The sequence below is a fragment of the Gorilla gorilla genome, chromosome 8, assembly GCF_029281585.2.
Source record: "Gorilla gorilla gorilla isolate KB3781 chromosome 8, NHGRI_mGorGor1-v2.1_pri, whole genome shotgun sequence".
Classification (NCBI taxonomy): domain Eukaryota; kingdom Metazoa; phylum Chordata; class Mammalia; order Primates; family Hominidae; genus Gorilla; species Gorilla gorilla.
In genome coordinates this window covers 101,521,602-101,539,096 of record NC_073232.2, presented here as the reverse complement: position 1 = coordinate 101,539,096, position 17,495 = coordinate 101,521,602, and the positions used below count along the sequence as shown (strand labels likewise).

The following is a 17,495-nucleotide window of genomic DNA, read 5'->3' as shown; positions in this document are numbered from 1 at the left end:
AAAACATTTAGCCAATGCGTGGCACCTAGTAGGTGGGCTTTACACGGTAGACTTATTATTTTTCCATTTAATACTCTCAATTTCCCTTTGTGGGGAATCGGGGGGATAAGAAAATGCAAGCTTCAAGGAGTAAAGGGCTGGACACAACCACATAGATACAAGACACTAAGCAAGAATTAGGAGTGCTCCCCGGCTTCAAAGCTGGTGTCTAAAACGTCTATCCCCTAAGGGACCCTTGTATCGTGTCATGTGTCAGACCCCGGGTTGAACGCGAGGATTTTTGTGCTGTTCCCAGGGTCTCTCAAGAGCTCTCCTAGTACCGACCTCCTTGTGCTCGGTGGCCCCTGGCCCGAGGACCCCACTTGGGTGGCGGAGAAACGCAGGGGATAGAGAAGAGCCCCGTAGCCGGGGTCTGTGGGCCCGGAGTGGATTCAAGGACGGGAGGCAGAGGGCGAGTGCAAGTTGGCCCCACAAAGCCAACAAGGGGAAGGGCTGGGTAGTGACGACATCACCTGGTCCTTCAACAGCCTCCCGGGAGGCTTCAGGAACTCACATCTCTTTCCCTTGACGAACAACGCAGGTGGTTTGCTGAATTAAGTGTTCCCGCCCCAAATTGAGATACAACGGGCTTTTTAGCCAGATTGGCGCAGACTGGGCGTTAAACCCAGCATTTTCCCGGCAAAGCTGAGCCTGGCCGCCGCGGAGCCCTCTTTCGCTGTGCGGTGGTGCCTCCGGCTCTGATCGCGGGCCCGGCGCCCCGGGACGCGCCGCCGAGGGTAGCTACGGGGCCGGGCTGCGGCCTCTCCCGGAGAGCCTGCGTGCGTGGTCTCTCTAGCTTGCTGCCCGCCGGCCAGGAAAACTCTGGGGACAAGCTGGAGCTGGCGGAGGTTCCCATCCGGCCACCCTTCCCGTCTGATTTCCTGAGCTGACGGTCACCGCCGGCGTTCGGGGACCAGCGGTTCCCTGTGCAAAGGGCTCGTTTCCCGATCGCCGCTGGATAGACAGCAACCGGGTTCTCAGAAAACACCCGAGCTACAGACCGCATGTAGCTTTAAACAGTTTTTTAAAATGCGATTATGCTTGCGTCTTTATGAAAGCACATGGATGCAGTTATACGTATGCATTAAAAAACAAGCAATTCTGCATTGATTACAAAGGAGGGCTTTCTGGTGGCAATGTAAACGGTCTAGTTTGAGACCCGTGATGACACACGTGAACTGAGTTGCCAAACTCATAGAAACTCCACACGGTAGATCTGTACATTGTATCACGTGTTAATTGTACGTCAACTGAAAAATCAGAACTTATATGAAAAGTACGAAGTGCCACTGCATACACGCATATCTAAAAGCCGGTAAGATGCGGCTATAGATGAGCACATTTACAGCAATCAAGGGCCACTCTGCCGGGTTGCTAACTTATTCAAGCTTCGCATCGCCGGGAAAAGGATGGAAAGGCAGCTGACATCACTCGGGGCGGGGCCGTGAGTCCTGTGAAAAGTCGGTGGGACTCGAGCAGCAGCCTCAGCTGCCTTGCACAGCCTCGCAATGAGCTGCCACAACTGCTCCGACCCCCAGGTCCTTTGCAGCTCCGGGCAGCTGTTCCTGCAGCCTCTCTGGGACCACCTGAGGAGCTGGGAGGCCCTCCTACAGTCGCCCTTCTTCCCGGTCATCTTCTCCATCACCACATACGTGGGCTTTTGCCTGCCCTTCGTGGTCCTGGATATCCTGTGCTCCTGGGTGCCCGCCCTGCGGCGCTACAAGATCCACCCTGACTTCTCGCCATCCGCGCGGCAGCTGCTACCTTGCCTGGGGCAGACCCTCTACCAGCATGTGATGTTTGTGTTCCCCGTGACGCTGCTGCATTGGGCGCGCAGCCCGGCCCTCCTGCCCCACGAAGCTCCCGAGCTGCTCCTGCTGCTGCACCACATCCTGTTCTGCCTGCTACTCTTCGACATGGAGTTCTTCGTGTGGCACCTGCTGCACCACAAGGTGCCCTGGCTGTACCGCACCTTCCACAAGGTGCACCACCAGAACTCGTCCTCGTTCGCGCTGGCAACGCAGTATATGAGCGTCTGGGAACTGTTTTCTTTGGGCTTCTTCGACATGATGAACGTCACACTGCTCGGGTGCCACCCGCTCACCACCCTGACCTTCCACGTGGTCAACATCTGGCTGTCCGTGGAGGACCACTCCGGCTACAACTTCCCTTGGTCCACTCACAGACTGGTGCCCTTCGGGTGGTACGGGGGTGTGGTGCACCACGACCTGCATCACTCTCACTTTAACTGCAACTTCGCTCCGTACTTTACACACTGGGACAAAATACTGGGAACGCTGCGGACTGCATCTGTCCCAGCGCGGTGATGTGGCTGCGGTGGGTGTCCCTAAGACTCGGGACTGCTGTGCCTTTCACACTTGAATGAAGAGAAACACCTGAGCTATATATATTTTTAAAGCAACTAACTTATTAACCGATGAAAACCATAGATAAAACCTGATGCATTTTTGTAATCTGACAAAGTAATTTACATACTGTTTGTGTATCAATACAATTTTGTGTTCTTGGTATTCTTAGTCTAGCTCACCTCAATAGCCTTGAATCCTGCATATGAATTAGACATTCATCACTGGCATATTTAGAGTATCTCTAAAAGGACTTGTTTGTAGAATAAGGACTTTTCTATGTTTCAAAGTGTTCTAAAACTTGACTAAAAGAATGCATTTTTGTGGATGGTGTTGACTTCTGACTCTAAAAGCAATCAAACATGTTTCTGCTGGACAGTGACCAAGATTATAGTACCTTCTTATATTTTTTTATAGAACTGTATATTTATTTTGAAAGAAATGTTATTCGTGCTTTAAAAAAGAAAAAAAAAAGAACATGAATCAAATAAGTATTGACTCCCGTTTCACTGGTATTTTGACTGATAAAAAAGGGAAGAGGGAGCGGGCATACCAAGTGTCCTTCTAAGCCTCCATCAGCCTTACCATGGAAAGAGAGGAATCTGGGTGTAGGGTGTTCTGTTGGGGGTTGTTAGAGAAAAGGAGGCAGGAGAAGGGGCTCTGTTTGTTGTGCTCTAGCAGTTTCATGGAGGAAAAGAACGCTAATATTCTTAATGCTTTTCAGCTGATTTCTGTATAACAGGCAAATGATAGGATTACTCTGTAAAGTTTCATAGAAAGATTAACACTGAGCAGTCAATTATTTTATTATTTGTGGGAATGGATTAGGGGAAGAACAGAATTGGAGGTGTGCCTTGCTTTGCAAAACTGGTGAGTCAATAGTATACACTAGAGTGGCTGATAGATGTGCAAGGGGATTCTGAGGAAGCCCCTGTTTTCATGAATCCATCCATAGCTACTGCAAATGAACATGAAAGCATTGCTTCTGAAATCTGGAATTTCTGTATATTCAGTTTTCTTAATTAAAACATACATGCAGCAGGTACAGCCCTTTCTAAAAGAAAGATAAAGTGAAATTTGGCCCCGGATCCCTGATTCCTCAGGAAAAGGAGGAGGTGTCCCAGATGTTCTTGCAGATGACAGTAAATATTCCTATTATTAACCACACACCCATCACCCATCACTCACCCCATCTAACTCCTGCCTATTCATTTTAGTTTTGTTTTTGGAATATAATTTATATAGTGTAGAGTTAAAAATCAAGACAATTTAGACAAAATATAAAGAATGGCAGCTTTGTGTGTAATTCTTGGCTCATTATATTTGAACCAAACTGTCATGTTTAAAGGTAAAACATCCATTTAGAGACCTGGTCTCCACGGTCTGCCAAATGAGACTCCCAAGAAATACGGTTAGGCCCTCCAAATGTTTGGCAGAATGCCCCAGAATGTGGAACCTCAGCCAGATTTCCCCATGTTCCCTTCAACGTGTGTGTTCCTTCAGCTTCTTGCCTGAAGTTACCTCCTCCTCTGTATCAGGACCAGGCTGGGATTTAAAGACGATATTGATTTATAAAAGTGAAATCCATGAAAAGAGGAAGTGAGATGTGAGGAGAAAATGCTACATTGACGGTAGCATATTATTATCATGATGCACGTGGCACCTGGAGTAAGAAGAGAAGGATAAACAGGCAGGTGTGGAATCTATGGTGCAACTATGAGTTGTAAGCAGCAGCTGTAGGCACTCAAAAGCTGCCCTGTAAATCATGGATAATAACAATTTATCACAGCTTATCCTCAGAGAATTGTAAAAATGTATCATGTTGCATCACTGCATAAGGTAATTTTAGATTTTGGGCAAATTATACACATGGAAAGTGCACAATTTGGATTTAGAAACACTTTCTTACAATCGAATGTCTTAACAGTTTTTAATGCCTTGGGAGGTAGAACCGCGGAAGTGGAAAGGATGAGCAATTTTTCAGATAGCTTGAGAAACTGTTAATAAAAATAGTAAAGAAAAAGTTCATATGTGCACGCGCTGTCACACAATTTCTCACTTGCTCCTTACAACAACACCATAGGGATGTAGAATAGTTATTATTATCATCATCACCTCTGTTATGGATAGAGGATTGGTACCCACACAGGTTAAGTACCTTTTTCCAGATTACAAAATATGAGGAGTGGGAGCCAGTTCTACTAAACTTAGGTCTGGTGGTGTATCCTGTGCTTCTCTTCTGATAACCGCCAGAGAGCTGCAAACCCTGCAACACCAACAAATGGCCTCCCTCTGTTGTTCCTCCTTTGTTACTACCCCTAAAACAGTGTTACCCTGGCCCACTACTTCACTTCCACATGGCTGCCAAAGCCTCTGCCTGGGTAGGGGAGAAAGCCAGGGGAGGTAGATCAAGGCCAGTCTAAGCAGGCCCAGGGAGAGCAGGAGGCAGGTCAAGGACTGTTTTCTGCATCCTTCATTGCACCTGTGCTACAAACGCAACTATTGCAGCCAGATTACCTGGGTGGGAATCTGGGTTCTGGGACTTACCAGCTGAGTGGCTTTGGATAAGGTACTTAACCTCTCTGCCTTAGCTTCCTTATCTGTTGATCATAGACTGTTCCTTGCTGAGTTGTTGTGAGGGATTTTTGAGTTACTAGACGCAAAGTGCTAGATGAATCCGAAATCCTGGCTGTAGTCGTGTTTGCTGTGACTGATGCTTCCCAGTGTGAGTGCTAGGACTGCAGTTCAGAATGGTCAAAGCTTTTTGTTCACAAACATGCTTGTGCTCGCTCATATTCCGGGGAATCAAATAAAGCCAAGTTGTTGGTTCTGCTTCCATCACAAGCTACTTCTCCCACCATCCTTTCAAGGCAAAAGTTTTATAAAGAGAAAGAAGTCTATGTTTGTTTGATTCTACTTCTTTACCTCTGAGTCATTCTACTCCCATTCCTCTGGAAACTTTTGCTCTGGGTTGCCTACTAATTTCCTAATTCTCAAATCCAGTGACTTTTCCCTGCTTGATGTTCCATTTCCTTGGCTTTCTTTCTTCTTCTTCTTCTTTTTTTTTTTTTTTAGAGGAATTTGATTTTCAAACCAGCTCATCTTGGAATGTGGTTCTTGCTTTGCTTTAGTGAGGTTTCTCTCAACTCCTTTCCATCCTCATTCTCCAGCTGTTCCTTCTCTCTTCAATGGCTCTTCTTTCACCACAATAGGGAGGCAAGCCTCAAGGTGCTTCTCATTTTACCAAAAAATACCTGTATTGTTTATAATTAATATCCTCCCTACCATCTCCTAATGTAGTCTATAAATGTCCTACTGCATTGCATTCTAGTAAATACGCACAATGTGTATACGCATGTATATTCACATACACCATGTATATGTGCATATGCATGTAACATGTAGACACGCTATATATGTACACACTATACACACAAACTCTATGACTATATGCTATTATATGTACACATAGATGTATTTATAAACTATATACATATGCTGTATATATGCACACATGTATAAGCACACTGTATAGTATATATGTGTACACATTATATGTACACATACTATATATGTAAACATGTACAAACCTGCTATATTTGTACTAGATGTGTATACACACACTATGCCTCCTCTTCTCTCTCTCTTCACATACATAAACATAAACACACAACTATTTTTGTCCTATCTACCATTTATTTCTGCCTGTAGTACTATGCCTAGTTCTTAATAAACATTGGTTCAGTGTTGCATGAATCCTGGAAGAACTAGAAACACACCTTATCCATTAATCATGCATTTCTCAAACATTCCTTCTTATTCTTCTCCATCTTCCATCATAGTCAATTCCAGATTTCTAACTCAGGCCATGATCACCACTCAGAAATCTCTGTTCTAGAGGAAGTCACACTCTACTGGGAAAGAGAGTCAGGCAAGCAAATGCATTTAATCTAATGTGGCCAGTGCTGTAATGGAGCATGTTAACAGGTTGTTAAGGGAGTCCAAAAAGAGATGGGACACTTGAGCTAAATCATGAAGGATTTGTGTCTTCACTAAGCAGGGTATAGGCATACCTGGCAGAAGAAACAGCAGTTGCAAAATTAGAGAGGGATGAAAGAACCTGACATTCCTGAAACATGGCAGGAAGCTCTGAGCACTGAATAAGCAAGGAAGAAATGTGTCCAACACTCAAGGTATTCAAGGTATATGTCTAACAAGGCAGTTACAGCCTGGAATTGGGTCCCAGCAACAAACATTTGCTGTCTTGCCTCTTCACAAGCCATTGAAACTTTTTAGAACTGTTGACTCACCTGCTTATGTCCCAGGGTTTTTGAGAGATTGTATGTAAAATTGCTTTGAAACAAATGTTAGAGCTTCTTGTTATTTGTCGATTTATAATGAATAGACGGATAAATGCATTGAAACCTGGACTTGGGCTGTTGAGGGAGTGGGGAGGGTGGTCCACAGATCTCAAGCAAGGGAGTGATATTAGATCTGGTTCAAGAAGGTAACTGGCAGCAGTGAACAGTGACAGTGATTCCAGTTAGGCGACCGTGGCAAGTTCTGCCTGGATTCCAATCCTGGCTCCACTGCTTATAAATTCTGTGACCCTGAACAAGTTACTTACTGTCTCTTGCTGAGTATCAAGAAGGTAGTTATGGGACACTACTTAGAAATTGCTGCAATCAATATTCTTTGCTAATCATTTGCCTAAACCCAACATAAATAGCTCCGCTGACTTGTAGCAACTTGAGTGAAGTGTTTATTTCAAATTTTGCTAAGATCCACCCTGCCACATACTTTTGTGGGTACATAGTGTGAACATTTTTTTTTCTGTGAACTCTGAAAAGCTTTGTTTAAAAAATGTTTAAAAAAGCATTCACACAATGGACTATGACTCAGTAATAAACAGGAAAAGATGATTAATACATGCAGCAATAAGATTGTGTCCTAATTATGCTGAGTAAAAGAAGCCAGACAAAAAAGATCATTTACTATTATAAAACTCCAGAAAATGCAAATGAATTCATGGGGACAGAAAGTAGATCAGTAGTTTGATGAAGGGAGGGGCAGCAAACATAAATTACCAAACGGGTATGAGAAAACATTTAGTAATGAGGGATATGTTCACTATCTTGATTGTGGGGATGGTTTCACAGGTGTATACAAATGCCAACAATTATCAAATTGTATACTTTAAATATGTGTAGTATATAGTACGTCAATTAGACCAAATGTTGATGGTGATGATAAATTAATCTAGGACCTCATGTTCTGAGTTTTAGATTTGAAGCCAATTTACCATGAAAACACACACACACACACACACACACACACACACACACCAGTCTATAATCCATCCTTTGCTCATCCATTCTCCTGACCTACCAGAGAAAGCCTCTCAGGAGGAAAAAGCCATGTCTGGGAGCCTGCAAAACCCGGACCCCTTTCTTTAAGAACTTCCTCAACTCCCACTATGTACACGCACAAACACAGATTGGGTCCCTGTATCTATTGTTATACTATATGATCCCTACATCATGACCACAGCTTTCTGTACCAAAGTTGGAAATCTGATCCACCTGGGAAGAATTAGCGTATTTTCCAGGAATTTAGGATATGTAAACCAGCAGATCCAGGTGACCATTTTGGGGCTGCCATTCGTACTGTGTGAATAATGATGCCAAGAAAGCCCATCTGTACATACAATGAAAGGAGGATAGGCAGATTTTCAGGGAGTGGGAAATGAGAGACACATACCCCTAGAAGGAGTGGAAAGGGCAATGGCAGTTCTGGGAGCAGACCACTGACCTGGTTTCTGGAAGCTCTATAGGCCCAGGTTCTCGATCCTAAACCTGCTACACTTTTTGCCTTTGGGTTCCATGACTTTCTAATAGATTCCTCTTCTTGGGCTGGTTAAATACCTTTCTGGTTCTTGTATGTAAAGAGGACATTGGTTAAAACCTGAGGGTTCTGTGGTGTTCTTTTGCCTTTAGGTTGTAGGAGGAAGCCCCTTAGCGCAAACCTCTATGGGAGGTTTTTTGCGGTTGTCATCAGTGGACAATGAATAGCCACATCCTAATTGACAGCCAGAGGCTGTGGTGCCCCACAGGCCAGGAAGGCAAACTGACTATGTGTGGTTGTTAGGGGCCAATGTGGAGAACAAAATGAGCATTCTGACATTATTTAGTACCAGCCAACCCCATCTTGACCTCCTATTACCCAAGGTGAGCAAATGCTGTTTTATAGCAATTCAAATACAGACTTTATTCCAAATGTTTGCTAAAGACATCTCAAGTCTCATAAAAAAGACTTTGAACCAAAGCCTAATTGGAAGCCCAAACTTTATCTCAATCCCATCCTTCCCATGGAGGGCATATCCTTATTTCCTAACAGACCTCTTATGGGTAATGGGTCCTATAGTGCCACATTGTGTTCTCCATGGGTTTGAGGTCCCGGCGGATGCTAGCAGCTTTCTAACACACACCTTGACTTCCTCTGTTGGGCTAACTTTCCATTTGACACATCTTGACACCTCTTGGTATTTTTCCTGTCTCAGTGTGTTTGTTTCCAGCTGTGTCTCTTTTGCTGCCTTGTTCTTTTGTTTTGTTCTTGGCTGACATTTATCAAATGCTTACTAGGTACGAGATTCTCTCAACTCATTTTACATCTAGTAACTCATTTAATTCCTAACAGCAACCCATGAATGACACAGAGACATTCAGAAACTCATCTCATATCTTTTAGCTAGTAAGTGGCAGAGCCATGGTACACACCAGGCACACCCTTTTGGAACCTGCCCTTATCAGTTGTCATCACTGGACTCTGCCATCCCCTCAGGAGCTCAGTTTTTCTTTGTCACACCTTCTTCTCATGATCTCATAGAAAAATGAACCAAACTTTGCTTAGAAGAGTTTTGTCTTTGAGAACTTCTTCCTTTTTCTGCAAGGAAAAGGTAAGTTGCTACAAGCACAGATTATATTTTCATAACAAGAAGCTAGACTGTGAATCAACCCATTCAAAGGGATATGACCATAGGCAGCTTTTTCCATATAACCCACTACTGGACTTGCTCACGGGGATGGTATGAGATTGGATAGAAGGACCAGTATTCATCGATGAAAGAAAAAAGTGGACCATAAATGAAAAACGTTTGCAAAAAAAAATTTGTATACAGTGCAGGTATAACATACATTATTCTGGTCAGATGGGGTGGAGAACTCCTGAAGGGCAATGAAGAGGGATGGGAAAGGGACTGCAGAGGTGGGTTTCAGACCTGGTAGCTGTGCAGCCAGCCAGCTGTGCATCTAGCCAGGAGCTGTGGTCTGGTTGTCCAAGGTTGGGACTTCTTTCTGGTTTGACCCTCCTAGTGGGCTGCTCTGGTTGAGGGCTTTGACCGTGTTACCAGCACAGAGCCCAGCACATCAGGCCATTCAAAACTACTCTATGTTGCCTCCCTGGCCTAATGCTCAGCACTTCAATTCAACCAACACCTTAATGAGCACCTACAGTGTGATAATAAATAATCATGATAACAGTGACAAGAATAATGATAATAATGGCTATTATATAACAATTACTGACTATAGCTCATAGGTATTGTGCTAAATGCTTTGCACATATGATTCCTTTTCATCCTTAAAACAACTTTCTTTTCTTTTTTTTTTTTTTTTTTTTTGAGATGGAGTCTTACTCCGTCAACCAGGCTGGAGTGCAGTGTCGTGATCTTGGCTCACTGCAACCTCTGCCTTCTGGGTTCAAGCAATTCTCCTGCCTAGCCTCCCAAGTAGCTGGGATTACAGACATGGACCACCATGCCCTACTAATTTCTGTATTTTTAGTAAAGATGGGGTTTCACCATGTTGGCCAGGGTGGTCTTGAACTCCTGATCTCAGGTGATCTGCCTGCCTTGGCCTCCCAAAGTGCTGGGATTACAGGCGTGAGCCACCGCGCCTGGCCAAAACAATCTTATTTTCAAAGCCAACAATCTGCTTGGTTAAGTAATACCTTTATTAACTCACCTCAAAGATCCACCCCAGATGATAAACCAATACATAAACAAATTAATTTCAGATTATGTTAATGCTATGAAAAACAGTGAACTGATGTGATATGATGGAGAGGACCTGAGAGGTGGGGAGGGTTCCTGCAGAAGGGGGATAAGGGAAGGCCTCTTTGAGAAAGTGATGTTTAAGAGGAGACCTGAATGACAAGAGGGAGCCATCCAGGTGAAGTAGGTTGTGTGTTCATTCCTATTTCTCAGACAAGAAGGAAAGTTTAAAGTAATTGCCTAAGATCAAATAGCTCTATGGTAAAAGCCAGAGCTGGGGCCCAGGGTGGTCCTATCATTTTGCTCCAGTCTCTTCCAATGTGTTCACTCAGCATGTCATGCCCTCTTTCAGCTGCCATTGCTTCACCTGTCCAAGGGTTCTTCCTTGTTTCCGGCTATTGCCATTCAAATTCCTTTCCTGTTATCCATTTCTCTCTTACCTCTGATTTTCCAGGTTCAAGCTCATTAGCCAGTTGTTAAGGCAGGTTTTATCCTCAGATAAAGATTATCTTCTAAAGTGGTATCCGGCCTCCGTAGTAACTGTGGACTAGGGTTGTACATGCCTTGTGCAGAGGCACTGTGTCTTGTAGGATGCCCTTGGGGCTGAAGAGCTTCCATTCCATCCCAGATCCCAGCCTGCAGAATAAAGATAACTAAACTCTGACAGGTTGGGATATGGAATGGAATGGAAGTATGCAAATAAATTATGTATGCAAATAATGACATTCTACCTCTTCCTTTTCTATCTAGATGCCTTTTTTTTTTTTCCTTTTTCTAGCTTTCTTGCTCTGGCTAGAAGGCTATAACCTCCAGTAAAAATGGAATAGAAGTAACATAAGAGAGGATATCCTTGCCTTGTTCTTAATCTTAGAGAAAAAACACTCATTGTTTCACTGTTATGTCTGAAATTATCTCTAAATGTTTTGTACATGACCTCCATCAGATTGAAGAATTCCCTTTTATTCCTAGCTTTCTGAGAGTTTTAAATAAAAAATGGATATAATGTTAAAAATGAAATTTTCTTATTATCCTCGTAGTATCTGTAGAATGTATATTTATCTCACCTACCCATACCTAACATAGATAAGTTGTGTCTTTTTTCCCTCATCACTTTAAATAGCGGTTTATCAATTTTCCTGGTCTTCTGAAAGAATGTGCTTTTGCTTTCATTTATTTTTTATATTGTTTTCTTTTTATATTTCACTTATTTCTATTTTCATCTATATTATTTCTTGTAGTCAGCTTACTTTGAGTTGAATTTGCTCTTCTTTCTGTAGGTTCTTAAAACGTGAACTGGGTTGATGTATGGAGAAGAACTGGAGGTGAGGGAGAGTTCCTGCCCAAAGGGTATAAGGGAAGGCCTCTTCCAGGAAGTGCTATTTAAGAGGAGAAAATTGATGTCACTGCTTTAATATTTTCTTTTCTAATGATATAGATATTTTGACACTATAAAGTTCCCTACAAGCGCTGCTTTGGCTGTAACCTAAAAATTTTGTTATGTTGTGTTTTCATTTTAATATAATTCAAAATAATTTCCAATTTCACTTTTGATTTATTTTTTGTCCCATAACCATGTCAAGTATGTTATTTAGTTTCAAACATTTGGAGAGCTTCCAAATATCTCTCTGTTACTGATTTCTAATTTAATTCCATTTTGTTCAGAGACCATAGTTTGTATGTTTTTTAAAAAAATTGAGATAAAATTTACATAACATAAAATTCACCATTTAAATTACTTTAAAGTGCCCAACTCAGTAGATGTCAGTATATTCACAAAGTTGTCTGTCACCACTATCAAATTCCAGAGGATTTTCATCACTCCCACCCAAAAATCCATACTCCTTACCAGTTACTCCTCATTCACTGCTCCTGCTAGTTTCTAGTAGGGAACATTAATCTTTCTATCTCTATGGCTTTAATTATTCTGCCATTTTATTAAAAATAGTATAATTTAAGTATTATAGCTATTTTGATGGGACAATAGTATCTCATTGTGATTTTGATTTGCATTTTCTAATGACTAATGATGTTGAGCATCTATTTATGTTTTTTTTTTTTTTTTTTTTGAGGCGGAGTCTGTCTCTGTCGCCCAGACTGGAGTGCAATGGTGCGATTTTGGCTCACTGCAACCTCCGCCTCACAGGTTCAAGTGAGTCTCATGCCTCAGCCTCCCAAGTATTGGGATTACAGGTGCCCGAAACCATGCTTGGCTAATTTTTGTATTTTTAGTAAAGACAGGGTTTCACCAGGTTGGCCAGCCTGATATCAAACTCCTGACCTCAGGTGATCCACCTGCCTAGGCCTTCCAAAGTGCTGAGATTACAGGCATGAACCATTGCACCCGGCCTATTTATGTTCTTACTGATAAAATAGTGTGGAACTTCAAATATAGTGTTGAATAGAAGTGATGAGATTAGACTTCCTTGTCTCATTATTAGGGAGAGCACTTACAGTCTTTCACCATGAAGTGTGATGTTATCTGTGGGGTTTTTATGCTCCTTATCATGGTCCCTCTGTTCCTAATTTGTTGTGTGTTTTTGACAAGAAAGGGTGTTTGATTTTTGTCAAATGCTTTCTCTGTATATATTGAGATGATCGTGTAGGATTTTCCCCCTTTATTCTATTAATTTAATCTGATTGACGTTGAAGCACACTGGAATAAATCCACTTTGTTATGATGCATAATCATCCTTTTAATATGCTGCTGGATTTGGTTACTTAGTATTTTGTTGTGTATGTTTACATCTATGCTTACAAGGGATTTTGACTTGCAGTTTTCTTTTCTGTATTGACTTTGGCATCAGGGTAATTATGCTGCCTTTCTAGGTTGAGTTAGAACATGTTCTCTCCTCATCTATGTTTTGGAATAGTTTGAGAAGGTTTGGTGTTAATTATTCTCTGAATGTTTGATAGAATTCACAAGTGAAGCAATTCGAACCTGGACTTTTCTTTATTGGAATATTTTGATTACTGACTCATTATCTTTACTTGTTAAAGTTTTATTCAGATTTTCTATTTCTTCCTGAGTTAGTTTTGGTAGTTTGTATGATTCTAGAAATTTGTTCATTTCATCTAGGTCATCTAATTTGTTGTCATAAAATTGTTCATTGTATTCTCTTATAATCATTTTTATTTCTGTAAAGTTGGCTGTAATATCTTCATTTTTATTTCTTATTTTACTTATTTTAGTCTTCTCTTTTTTATTGATCAACGTAGCTCAAGATTTTTCAATTTCATTAATATTTTCAAAGAATCATCTTTTGGCTTCATCAGTTTCCTTTTTTTGTTCTTTTTTAATTCTCTATTTCATTTATCTCTATTCTAATTTTTATTACTTCTTGTCTTCTGCTGGCTTTGGGTTTTGTTTGCTCCTCTTTTTCCTGTTCTTGAAGGTGTAAAGTTCTTGATTTGAAGTCTTTCTCCTTTTATTTTTTATTTTTTTATTTTTGGAGATGGAGTCTTGTTCTGTCACCCAGGCTGGAGTGCAGTGGCGTGATCTCGGCTCACTGCAACCTCCACCTCCTGGGTTCAAGCAATTCTCCTGCCTCAGCCTCCCAAGTAGCTGGGACTACAGGTGCACACCGCCATGCCCGGCTATTCTTTCTCCTTTTAAAATGTAGAAACTTACAGGTATAATTTTCCCTATGAGCACTCTTGCTGCATATGATAACTTTGGCATGTCGTGCTTCCATTTTTTTTCATCTCAAATAATTTTCTGGTTCCCATGTGGTTTCTTCTTTGACCTATTGGTAATTTATAAACATTATTTAATTTCCACATATTTGTGAATTTTTAAATTTTTTTGTTATTGGTTTCTAATTGAATTCTTTTGTGGGCAGAAAATATATTTCACGTAACTTTAATCTTTGTAAGGTAAAGGGAGGGAAAAAGACATTCTATGTGAATGGACACCAAAAGCGAGCAGGAGTAGCTATTCTTATATCAGACATAACAAACTTTAAAGCAACAGCAGTTAAAAAAGACAAAGAGAGACATTATATAATGACAGAAGGCCTTGTCCAACACGAAAATATCACAATCCTAAATTCCTAAATATATATGCACCTAACACTGGAGTTCCCAAATTTATAAAACAGTTACTACTAGACCTAAGAAATGAGATAGACAGCAACCTAATAATAGTGAGGGACTTTAATACTCTACTGACAGCACTAGACAGGTCATCAATACAAAAAGTCAACAAAGAAACAATGGATTTAAACTACACCCTGAAACAAATGGACTTAACAGATATTTACAGAACATTCTACCCAACAACTGAAGAATATACATTCTATTCATCAGTGCATAGAACTTTCCCCAAGATAGACCATATGATAGGCCACCAAACAAGTCTCAGTAAATTTAAGAAAATTGAAATTACATCAACTACTCTCTCAGACCACAGTGGAATAAAACTGAAAATCAACTCCAAAATAAACCTCCAAAACCATGCTAATACATGGAAATTAAATAACCTGTTCCTGAATGATCATTAGGTCAACAATGAAATCAAGATGGAAATTAAAAAATTCTTCCAACTGAACAATAGTAGTGACAAAACCTATCAAAACCTCTGGGATACAGCAAAGCAGTGCTAAGACGAATGTTCATAGCCTTAAATGCCTACATCAAAAAGTCTGAAAGGGGCCAAATAGAGAATCTAAGGTCACACCACAAGGAACTAGAGAAACAAGAACAAAACAAACTCAAACCCAGCAGAAGAAAGGAAATAACCAACATCAGAACAGAACTAAATGAAACTGAAGCAAACAAAAAAATACAAAAGATAAATGAAACAAAAAGCTGGTTCTTTGAAAAGATAAATAAAATTGATATACCATTAGCAAGATTAACCAAGAAAAGAAGAGAGAAGATCCAAATAAGCTCAATTAGAAATGAAACGGGAGATATTACAATTGACACCACAGAAATACAAAAGATCATTTAAGGCTACTATGAATAACTTTATGCACATAAACTAAAAAACTTAGAGGTGATGGATAAATTCTTGGAAAGATACAATCCTCCTAGCTTAAATCGGGAAGAGTTAGAAACCCTGAACATACCAACAACTCGCAGAGAGATTGAAATGGTAATAAAAAAATTACCAACAAAAAAATTCAGGACCAGATAGATTCACAGCTAAATTCTACCAGACATTCAAAGATGAATCGTTACCAATCCTATTGACACTATTCCATAAGATAGAGGAATAGGGAATTCTCCCTAAATTATTCTATGATGCCAGTATCACCCTAATACCAAAACCAGGAAAGGACATAACAAAAAAAGAAAACTACAGACCAATATCCCTGATGAACATACATGCAAAAATTCTTAACAAAATACTGGCTAACTGAATCCAACAGCATATCAAAAAGATAATCCACCATGATCAAGTGGGTTTCATACCAGAGATGCAGGGATGGTTTAACGTACACAAGTCAATCATTGTGATATACCACATAAAAATAATTAAAAACAAAAATCACATGATCATCTTAATGGATGCAGAAAAAGCATTAGACAAAATCTAGCATCACTTTATGTATCAGTCAGGATTCTCTAGAGGGACACAACTAATATATATATTAGTTTATATATAAACTCCCCTTTATATATATATATATATGCACACAGTAATATATATATGTACACTACATATATATATAATGTATCCCTTTATGTATATATACACAAACTAATATATATATTAGTTTATATATAGGTTTATATATAAACTTCCCTTTATATATATACACACACATATATACATACACACATATACATGTACTTTATATACATATATATATATAAATAAATAAAATGGATAGACCATTAGCAAGATTAACCAAGAAAAGAAGAGAGAAGATCCAAATAAGCTCAATTAGAAATGAAACAGGAGACATTACAAGATATTACAATGGGAGAAAGATGTAGGCTGAGAGGCTAAGCCAGTCTCATCTTTTCACATTCTTCTGCCTGCTTTTTATTCTGGCTGTGCTGGCAGCTGATTAGATTTCGCCCACCCAGATTAAGGGTGGATCTGCTTTTCCCAGCCCACTGACTCAAATGTTAATCTCCTGTGGCAACACCCTCAAAGACACACCCAGGATCAATACTTTGCATCCTTCAATCCAATCAAGTTGACACTCAGTATTAATCATCACAGTTTATGACTAAAATCCTGAGCAATATCAGCATACAAGGGACATCCCTCAATGTAATAAATGCCATCTATGACAAACCACCAGCCAACATAATACTGAATGGGAAACAGTTAAAATCATTCCTTCTGAGAACTGGAACAAGACAAGGATGCCCATTGTCACCACTTCTATTCAACATCATACTGGAAGTCCTAGCCAGAGCAATCAGACGAGAGAAAGAAATCAGGGGTATCCAAATCAGTAAAGAGGAAGTCAAACTGTAGCTGTTTGCTGATTATATGATTCTATACCTAGAAAACCCGGAAGACTCCTCCAAAAAGCTCCTTGAACCGATAAATTCAGTAAAGATTCAGGATACAAAATTAATATACAAATCAGTACAAATCAGTAGCTCTGCTATACACCAACAGCAATCAAGCTGAGAATCAAATCAAGAACTCAACCCCTTTTACAATAGCTGCAAAAAAATAAAGTTCTTAGGAATATACCTAACCAAGGAGGCAGAAGACCTCTACAAGGAAAACTACAAAACACTGCTTAAAGAAATCATAGATGACACAAACAAATGGAAACACATCCCATACTCATGGATGGGTAGAATCGATATTGCGAAAATGATCATGCTGCCAAAAGCAAGCTACAAATTCAATGCAATTCCCATCAAAATACCACTACCATTCTTCACAGAACTAGAAAAAACAATCCCAAAATTCATATGGAAGCAATGAAGATCTCTCGCATAGCCAAAGCAAGATTTAGCAAAAAGAACAAATCTGGAGGCATCATATTACCCAAATTCAAACTATACTTTAAGGCCATAGTCACCAAATAGCATGGTACTGGCATAAAAATGGGCACATAGGTGAA

General features: G+C 40.4%; 1 protein-coding gene across 1 annotated transcript; it reads left to right on the top strand.

Moving 5' to 3' along the window:
- The first annotated feature begins 1,478 nt into the window (after positions 1–1,478).
- Positions 1,479–2,896, top strand: CH25H (cholesterol 25-hydroxylase). The gene has a single exon (XM_004049758.5). It carries the CDS (start codon positions 1,548–1,550, stop codon positions 2,364–2,366), a length of 819 nt encoding a protein of 272 aa, XP_004049806.1. The 5' UTR covers positions 1,479–1,547; the 3' UTR covers positions 2,367–2,896.
- Positions 2,897–17,495: the final 14,599 nt, after the last annotated feature.

Bases quoted from the DNA above. Each gene is read 5' to 3' on its own strand.
- CH25H (XM_004049758.5), top strand. From the start codon at position 1,548: ATGAGCTGCCACAACTGCTCCGACCCCCAGGTCCTTTGCAGCTCCGGG.